The sequence below is a fragment of the Tupaia chinensis genome, unplaced genomic scaffold (assembly GCF_000334495.1).
Source record: "Tupaia chinensis unplaced genomic scaffold, TupChi_1.0 Scaffold000097_1, whole genome shotgun sequence".
NCBI classification, from domain to species: Eukaryota; Metazoa; Chordata; class Mammalia; order Scandentia; family Tupaiidae; genus Tupaia; species Tupaia belangeri.
The window spans coordinates 8602533-8611969 of record NW_006159559.1 but is presented as its reverse complement, the minus strand read 5'-3'; the positions used below and the strand labels follow the sequence as shown (position 1 = coordinate 8611969).

General features: G+C 36.0%; 1 protein-coding gene across 8 annotated transcripts in view; it reads left to right on the top strand.

The window, feature by feature from the left end:
- SNX14 (sorting nexin 14) overlaps nucleotides 1–9437 on the top strand; it is a 111064-nt gene that overhangs the window by 9556 nt on the left and 92071 nt on the right. For 6 of the 8 annotated variants that reach the window (XM_014585880.2, XM_006143378.3, XM_027769908.1 and 3 more), the window contains exons 2-6: nucleotides 1645–1765; nucleotides 2440–2516; nucleotides 2598–2676; nucleotides 5768–5811; nucleotides 7366–7453. In XM_014585880.2, coding sequence (XP_014441366.1) covers nucleotides 1645–1765; nucleotides 2440–2516; nucleotides 2598–2676; nucleotides 5768–5811; nucleotides 7366–7453 — 409 coding nt within the window. The remainder of the gene's footprint in view (nucleotides 1–1644; nucleotides 1766–2439; nucleotides 2517–2597; nucleotides 2677–5767; nucleotides 5812–7365; nucleotides 7454–9437) is intronic. The other 2 variants (XM_006143375.3, XM_027769907.1) reach the window with 1 other exon arrangement.

The following is a 9437-nucleotide window of genomic DNA, read 5'->3' as shown; positions in this document are numbered from 1 at the left end:
GAAAAAAACAAGTAAAATGAATATATAGTGCATGGAAACTTAAATGTCAGAAATAGTGAAATTAAATGTTTTATTTCTTTGTAAGAACATATATTAATAATAATTTAAACAGTGCTTGCCTTTTTATCCTACACCTTGGGGTATGGAGTATCTTTTCTATGTTTAGAAGAATTGCCATATTCCCAAATTTGGATCCACTTACAATGTTTTATATAATGTCATGAAATAGTTTCAACAGCTCCTATACTGTGAAGAATTTTGCTGGGACATTTTCCTTGTTTTGTCATATATGTTAATAAGTTCCCTTTATTAAGTTCCTCTGGCTGCTGGAGTCTCAAACAGCGGTGGGGTCATCATTCCCATAGGCAATTTGCTTTTCTATAACTTCATTTACACCTGATTTGAATTTTACTTCCAGTATTATTACTATTTATTTCTTCGTTTCACTTTTATATTTTGGGACCAGTTTCTTCTTTAAATAATTTATTTTTTGGTAAAGTGTGTCATGTGGGTTTGTTATTGAGAGACAAGGAAATAAAACACAGTGCCATGCTTTGCTGTCTGTATACCAATTGAATTAACAGATGTATATAGTGAATGACCAGTCACTTACAGAAGTGATGTGGTCATGGATCAGGATGTACATCTGTTATTTATATAGTGACTTGTGGGCAAAAGAGATAGCAACAAATATTGTATTTTATGCCGTTACAGTTAATAAACATACCGTGGTCGTGGAATTTGATCTGTGTTGTGGGGGCGACAGGTGTTATTTGTGCATATCAGAACTGTGTGTGCAGTGTGAAGATAGTCTGTCACTTTAATGTGACCTGTTATATGACATTCCATCTTCTGTCTTTTGCTTGCTTTTTTAGATTCATCTCAGAGCCATTTTTTTTTTTGAAACTTTGCTCAGAGCACAGACCATATGATTCTCTGAAGTTTGAATTTCTCTTGTCTCTTCCCTTGTCCCCTATTCCTTGCTCTGTCTTCTCGTGTTGGTTTACTCCTACTTATGCTTTTACGTTTTTCTGTAGACCTTACTTTTTCTGAAAAAGCCTTTTCTGTCCTCTTAAATTTGTATTTAGTTGACCTATTGTATTCCCATATCACAATACTTTCTCTGTCATAATATCAAACGTATGATCCCATTATATTGTGCTGATTTACTTATCCGTGACAACTACTAGACATGGTTTTCCATGCACATAGAGACCTTGGCAGTGTTGTTCCCTGTAAATACGCCCAGAGCTTAGCACTGTCTAGCGCAAAATAGCCACTTAGTAACATTAAAAAAAAAATTAATGAAAGTAATCAGAATTTTGGTTGGAATTGATATTACGGTATCTTTAGCAAGTCTCCTGGAAGAATATAGTATAGTTAAACGACAACATGGGTACTCAAATTATGAAATAGTGGGAATATATAATTCCTTACACTATTAACTGAAATATGCACTTAATAATGCATATTTTTATGATTCTTACTTTTAATAAACAGAAAATACATTGCAGAAAATTAATCACATTGGTAAAATTGCTTTAGTTTGATATGGTAGATAATGAGTCCTTTTAAGTCAATGCAGGGATAACTTAATGTTAAATATTTTCTTTGATTCTAAACTTACTTTCATTTATATCTAAGGTATCTTCACGTTTTAATGATCTTCTGGTCATTTGTTGCTGGCGTTGTCACATTCTACTGTTCATTAGGACCCGATTCTCTCTTACCAAATATATTCTTCACAATAAAATACAAACCCAAGGTAAAATTTTGTGTTCTTATTTTTAAAAGAGTATGTATGACACTGTGCTGTTTAATATTTATTATTGAAAGCATGTTAAAGCACTGATTTTTTAAAAATCCATAAACTGTTATCTAATAATAGACGTGAAAATATTTAAAATGAAATTTACATATGCTTATATTTTAATTTCAATTTATTATTATTATTTAAAGTTTGCTGTAGGATGTTTTTGCTTGCCAGACAGAGAGAGAGAGAGTATGAGAAAGGCTCTTCTGGGGGGATGGCTGACTACGCCACAATCTCTTCTTCTCCGTTCCCCTTTCAGGATTTTGGGCATGCCTAGTGTAAATTTCAAGCTGCCTTGTCCAGGGCTCAAACATGCAGAGTTAGCATGTGGGGTCCAGTGCTTTAACCACCACGCCACCCACTGACCCACAGTTGATTTTAATTTTGAGGTTGGAAATTGGGTTTAGTCATTGGCTATTTTTTCTGTTATTTGGCATGCCAATTTATCAAATATTTATTACAAAGAATGTTTTCATTATTAGTCTCATTAATTTCATTATTTGTCTATAAAAGCAAAGTCATCTAAATTCGTACATTGATTAAGGATTTGGAAAGTTGATTCACTTTAGTGAAGATATGTGAAGTAAAGACCAATCTTTCTCCCTCTCCCAACTTTTCTTTTTTAGCAGTTAGGACTTCAGGAATTATTTCCTCAAGGTCATAGCTGTGCTGTTTGTGGTAAAGTTAAATGTAAACGACACAGGTAAATTAAACACTTTGTATTTTTTGATCTTTGTAGTTACATTTTGCATTTCTCGTGATTTAATTTAATAATTTTCTTTAGACCTTCCTTACTTCTTGAGAACTATCAGCCATGGCTAGACCTGAAAATTTCTTCTAAGGTTGATGCTTCTCTCTCAGAGGTAACTAACTTAATTAATATTTTCAAATATACTTAGATAGAAAATGTTAAATACATACAGATATTTTCCCCAGATGTTTTTATCGAAAAATTTCGTTATGGAGCATCTCAGTATATGCGACCTAATTAATTCTAAGCTAGATAAACAACTCGAATAGTAAGCTGGAAATATTCTTAGATCCTGTGTTAATTGTGGAGTGTTTAGTAAGCTGGAGAGTAAAATGTGCAAGATGGTGTGAGCAGTGAAGAGACAATGTTCTATTTGGTCGTTGGGAAAGTCATACATAATGTATTTTTCTTTGTTTTTCTATGCAAAAATGCATCATGACTTTCCCAATGACCCTCAGAAGCTATTAGTTATTGATTTGTTAATGTACATTAAGCACTATACTAAGCTCATACATTAGCTATTAGTTATTGATTTGTTAATGTACATTAAGCACTATACTAAGCTCATACATTATCTCGTATCATCTACACACAACCTATGAAGTGGATGCTAGTATGGGTGGATTTTACCAAAGATAAACTGGAATTTAGAGAGATTTAATAACTTTCTCAAGTTTTATAAATGTTTGGTAGCATAACTGAGACAAAAACTCAGATCTGGCTTAGTTCTTAATGAGTTCTTACATGGCCCTTTAGGAATCTTATTTAGTTCTCATATGGCCCTTTAGAAGAATATAGGGCTATGCTGATGGGGTTTTAGATGAACTGATCCTGGAAGCAAGTAGTTTTCACACTAAATTTAACTAAAATTTTCAGATGTGACTCACAGGATGCAGTGGAAGGTGAAAAGGAAGTAAAAGGTCACAGCTGCTAGCATGTAGGACTCTCCCCTTCAAAATCAGTGCAGCTCCACTTCTCTTACTTTCATATATTGTGGTTTGATATATTTAGGGTTTCATTCAAGAGATTGATGTGATCAGATGTATGTCTAAGATCAGTTTAGCATCTCAACAGAGGCTGTAGAAGAGGGAACTCTGAAGCAAGGAGACTAGTTTAAAATGTTGTTGTAATATAAGAAGGGAGAAAATAAAGACCCCTGCTAGTGTTGATGTAAAAGAGAGCTACTTAGGATGTAATACCATGCAGATTTGGTGATTAATTGGAAATAAAAGAAGGACAAACGAAGAAAAAACAATTATCAGAGAGCTTGAGCACTAGTCAAGAGAAACAGAGAGGGAGAAAGGACCCTTCACTGGGGGTTGGTATGCCATAATCCCTTCTTCTCTATTTCTCCATCCTGCTGGAATTTTGGGTACACATGCACACATGCCCAGTGAGTTTTCCAAGTAGCCAAGTAGCTGGGGCTAGAATTTGATCTGTGGTCAACCACGTGAGATCTAGCTCCGTTTTCTATTAGATTGTGGGGCTGGCCCAAAGAACAAAAATTTAAGGATTTTTTTTTTTTTAGTCTCTCCTGTGTACTATCCTGTTGTTATCTCTATTTATGTGTATCTTAATGTTCTTGGCTAATGCAGCTAATGCTTAGATTTTATAATTAAAAAGTCCAAATTATTGTTGCCTTAATATTTAAGCTAGATAATCCATAGTCTTGCCTATTGCTGCCAGAGAAAGTAGGTAGTCTCATTTGAGAAGCATATATATTGTTTCATTTCATTCCTGCACTACTGCTTTCTTCAGTTATTGCCCAATGCTGCAACTAAAAATGACAACATTCTGCTGTGCCCAGACCCAAGAAATAGAAAGTTTTGGTTTTTTTCAGAGGTTTTTGCTATAGGGTGCATGTGCTCGCCAGACAGATAGCAAGAAATCACCACCACCCACCCCCAGGGGGGATGGTTACGCCGCAGTCCCTTCTGCTCCATTCTCCTCTTGGGATCTTGGGCATGCATGCATACACGCCCGGTGTGAGTTTAAGCCGCCCGGTCCAGGACTCGAACCGCGGTCGACTATGTGGGAGTCCAGCGCCGTAGCCATTACGCTAACTGCTGGTCCCAAGAAATAGAAAGTTTAACCCCTAGAGTTTGTTTCACTTTCATTTATAGCTTAAATACAGAATTTTTTTTTTTTTTTAAAGGAGAGAGGAAAGAAGAGAGACAGGTATATTTGTCAGAGTCTCACCATGTCCCACTTCTGCCTAGTCTCCCAGTGCTCTAGGTTGGACCAGTAACCTAATTTGGGATCCCAACTACCTCACAGTAGTGCTCTCTTCCTTGTGGCACTTCAGCTGGACCAACTTATGAATTATTTTTAAGTGTATAGCTAAAATTTTCACAAAGCAAGTATATCTGTATAACCAGCATACAGATCAAGAAATAAAACATTACCAGCACCCTACAGCTCCCCTCCATTTCCCTTCTAGTTGTTAATTCTCCCTTTGAAGGTGATCACTGACAATTTCGAACCCTTACATAAGTCTTAGCTACTTGTTTCTACATTTTATTCTAAGAATACTGACTTAAAAAGTTCAGAATGCAAAAGACTAATTTATTATTTTCTTTCTTCCCATAGAACCCTTTTGATTCAGTGAAGCTTCAGAGTCAGAAACAATTTAAAAGATTTTTGTTTGATTACGTGACTAATTAGAATTAATACGTCATTCAGTAATAGCTTTACCTTTTTGTGGAGTTCTCTGATTCTCTGAGTGTTTCCTTTTTATTTTTTTTAAGAATTATTTTATTTAACTTTATTTATTTATTTATTTCAATTTGAACAGAGAAGGACAGAGAGAGAGAGAACAAGCCTCCGGTCTGGGAATCAAACCGTGGTTGGCCGTGTGGGAGGCCAGCGCCCTTAACTACCATGCCACCTGCTGGCCCCCTCTTTTTTTTAGAATTATTTTATTTAACTTTATTTATTTTAATTTGACCAGAGAGGGAGGAGGGGGAGAGAGAGAAAGAGAGAGAGAAAGTGAGAAAGCAAGGCTTTTCCGAGTGTTTTCTTACGTACTCTCTTATTCACCGAACCATGCAGGGCTGAAATACACATTTTATCATGTGAAAGTATGATATTACTCTAAGTATTTATGAAAATAAAATTGATTCTTGGAAATATATATTACTAGGTAGTATAGTTTCTTTTCTCTGAATTAATTATATTTTTCTTTGAAAATAATTTTTACACAGGTTCTTGAATTAGTGTTGGAAAACTTTGTTTATCCATGGTACAGGTATGTTCTTTTTGTAAGATCTTATTTCTTTAGTAAATAGCATTTAGTTCAGCATGCTAATGATGAGTTTTCAGCGCAGACCAGGGATTTCTCAACCTCGGCAATATTGACATTTTGGGCCAAAATTGAGTTGTATTGTGCATTATAGGATATTTAGCAGTGTCTCTGACCTCTTCCCAACCGAACCACTCCCAAATACCACCAAGTTAAGTGTGAAACATGGAAAAGTCTCTTCAGCAATTACCAAATGTTACCTGATAGGCATAATTTTCCCTGATTAAAAACCACTGATATAGGCAATTAGTTAATAACCTAGTAAAGAGAAGAAAAACCTAGGCTCTTTTTGGAATAAAAAGTAAACGTGGGGACCAGCAGGTGGCGTAGTGGTTAAGGTGCTGGACAATCCCACATGGCCAACCTCTGTTCAAGTCCTGGACCTCGTGGCTTGCTTTCTTACTTTCCCTCTTTCTCTTTGTGTGTCTCTCTCTGGTCAAATTAAAAATAAATGAATGAATAAATAAAATTAAATAAATAATTAAAAGAAGGAAATGTGGAGTTTTTCAACACTTCTAAATGTAGTGATTTAATAATTGTTCAGTTTTCACATTTTAAGTAATCATAACATTGTAGAGAAAATCTGTATTAAGATGTATTATTAAATTGAAAGATAATTTCAGTAGTTTTCCTGAAAAATTAACATTTTTCCTAAAGTTACTTTTTTAGTTTTTTTGCTTGTTTGTTTTTATGCCATAGGACTTGTATACTTGCCAGAGAGAGACAGAAAGAGAGACATCTCCCCTCTAGGAGGTTGGCCATGTCACAATCTGTTCTCTTCCATTCTCCTCTTAGGATTTTTTAGCATGCATACACACATGCCCAGTGTGTTTTTCATGCCACAGAGTCTGGGCTTCAAACTGTATAGTTGACCTTATTGGATCCTGCTGCCCTAACCATCATGCCACCATCTGGCCCCAATTACTTAAGGGCCAGATGTAATTGGCTCAAACCACAGTCAGTCATGTGGTAGTTTAGTGTCCTTAACCACCATGCCACCTGCTGGCCTAATTAGGGAAGTATCTTAATTCTTCTACAGATCTCTAGATATTAGGAAAATGAAAAGTAGCTTCTCAGTAACTCCTCTTGATTTTGATTTGAGAATTATCTTAATTCTTCTAGAGACCTCAAGATAGTAGGAAAATGAAAAGTAGCTCCTTAGATGCAGATTGTCAAAATTTCTGTTAAGAATGTTCAAGTCTCTTTGATGATGTTTAGAAAAATGCTTAGTATTCTAAAAATAAGAACTATAATGTGTACGTTTGTAAGAAAATATATACTTAATAGCAGTTTACTTAATAGCAATTATGTCTTTGTACTGGAATTATGGGGGGTGTTTGCTTTTTTATACATTTATTCTGTAATATGCATTATTTGTAAATTAAAAAAAAAATAGCATAAATAAATGGAAAAATGGAGGAAGTTCTTTCCTTGGTTTCCAGAAGATGAAACTATGTGTTTATCTCAACTTCTGCTCTTTGCTTTTCTCCTCATTTGAAGGGATTTGACAGATGATGAGTCCTTTGTCGATGAACTGAGAATAACATTACGGTTTTTTGCATCTGTGTTAATACGAAGGATTCACAAGGTATATCTATATTTATCATAAGAAATTGGGGAACTTGGGGCTTTCTCCTTATGAAGTAGGTAATGTTAAATCTTATTTATTTTTCCCTATACTTTGTGTGTTTTTTTTCTTTTTTTTTTTTTAAGTTAGAAAATTAATGAATCCCCTTTTTTTTTTTTTTTTTTGGAGAGATTTTCACTGTAGGGCGCGTGCGCTCGCCAGACAGAGAGAGAGACATAGAGACAGAAAGTGAGAAATCACCCCCCCAGGGGGGATGGTCACGCCGCAATCCCTTCTCCTCCATTCTCCTCTCGGGATCTTGGGCACGCACGCACACGCGCCCGGCGTGAGTTTTAAGCCACCGGGTCCGGGACACGAACCGCGGTCGACTACGTGGGAGTCCAGCAACATAGCCATTACGCTAACTGCTGGTTCCCATGAATCCCTTCTAATTGACCAGTTTTATATTCTTTAATGCTTGGTTGTCTTGGCATGTGGAACTTAGAAATCAGACAACTGTAGGGGGAAAAAAGGCAGTTCTAATTAAGTAAAGTCATTGAGTAGAAGCATTACTTATGATCTGTTTTTTTTTCTTTTTAGGTTTTTCAGCTATATTCTATGTATGTTTGGGTCTTAATGTATCTCTATTTGTAGTATGTTGAATGTAGACAGATATCTTTGTACTGCATTTTCAGTTCCAAGGATTGAACAGTGACTTAGTATATAATATATGTGCCATTAGTAAATTAAGATTAATCTTGTTAAAAGTTTCTATTCTTATTTAAGAAATGAACAAATACAGTTGAGCATTGTAGAAAGACATGCAAAAAATGAATAAGCAGTTCACAGAAGAGAAATGGTAGCTAGGGGTCACCAGATGGTGTAATGGTTAAGGTACAAGACTCCCATATGGCCTACTACAGTTCAAATCCTGGACCTGGTGACTTGAAAATCTTACCAATACAGGTGCATGCATGCCCAAAATCTCAAGAGAAGAATGGAGGAGAAGGGATAACAGTGCGACCATCCCCCCTGAGGGGTGATTTCTCACTTTCAATCTCTGTCTCTATCTCTCTCCTTACACAAGCCCTAAGGCAAAAAATAAGTAAAATAGAGCACAGTATTTAAACATGGTTGTCCAAAGGGAAAAAATAAATAAAAACAAGCATATTCCAAAACAGAAAATTTAAGTTTGAAAGTAAAATGAGACTGTAAAATCTGTAATGGTTTAGCTGAGCAACTATTCAGATTTAAGAGAATAACAACTAGCAAGACTGAGCAGCAGCTATAGCAAAATCCCAGGAGAAGAATGGAGGATAAGGGAATGTGGTGTGGCCATTCCTTTTAGAGCTGATTTCTCATTTTCCCTCTCACTGTCTCTGTCTCTCTAACGAGTTTATGTGCTCTATGGCAAAAACCTTTTAAAAAAAGCACAAAGGATATCACTGTATTTTTTGTTTTGCTATAGGGCGCGTGCGCTCACCAGACAGACAGAGACAGAGAGACAGAAAGCGAGAAATCACCTCCCAGGGGGGATGGCCACGCCGCAATCCCTTCTCCTCCATTCTCCTCTCGGGACCTTGGGCACGCACACACACGCCCAGCATGAGTTTTAAGCCACCGGGTCCAGGACGCAAACCGCAGTCGACCACGTGGGAGTCCAACAACATAGCCATTATGCTAACTGCTGGTCCCATCACTGTATTTTTTTTTTGTCTTTTTAAAAAATCTTTCTTTTTTATTTATTTAAATTTATTTATTTACATTCATTCACTATACAAAATTACAGCATACAAAATGAGATTTTTCTATCCAGAATACACTATATTGGCTCTATCAAGAACATAAACATATGTGTTATTGTCAACAAATAATTTTTAATTTCTTGTTTCCTGTATATTTTGCTTTTTTCCCCATCCTTGATTCCCTCTCTCTCACCCTCTGCCGTGTCCCACCCTCCTCCCACACTGTCTCTGGTATCCATGGTTGCTTTCTATGCCCCACC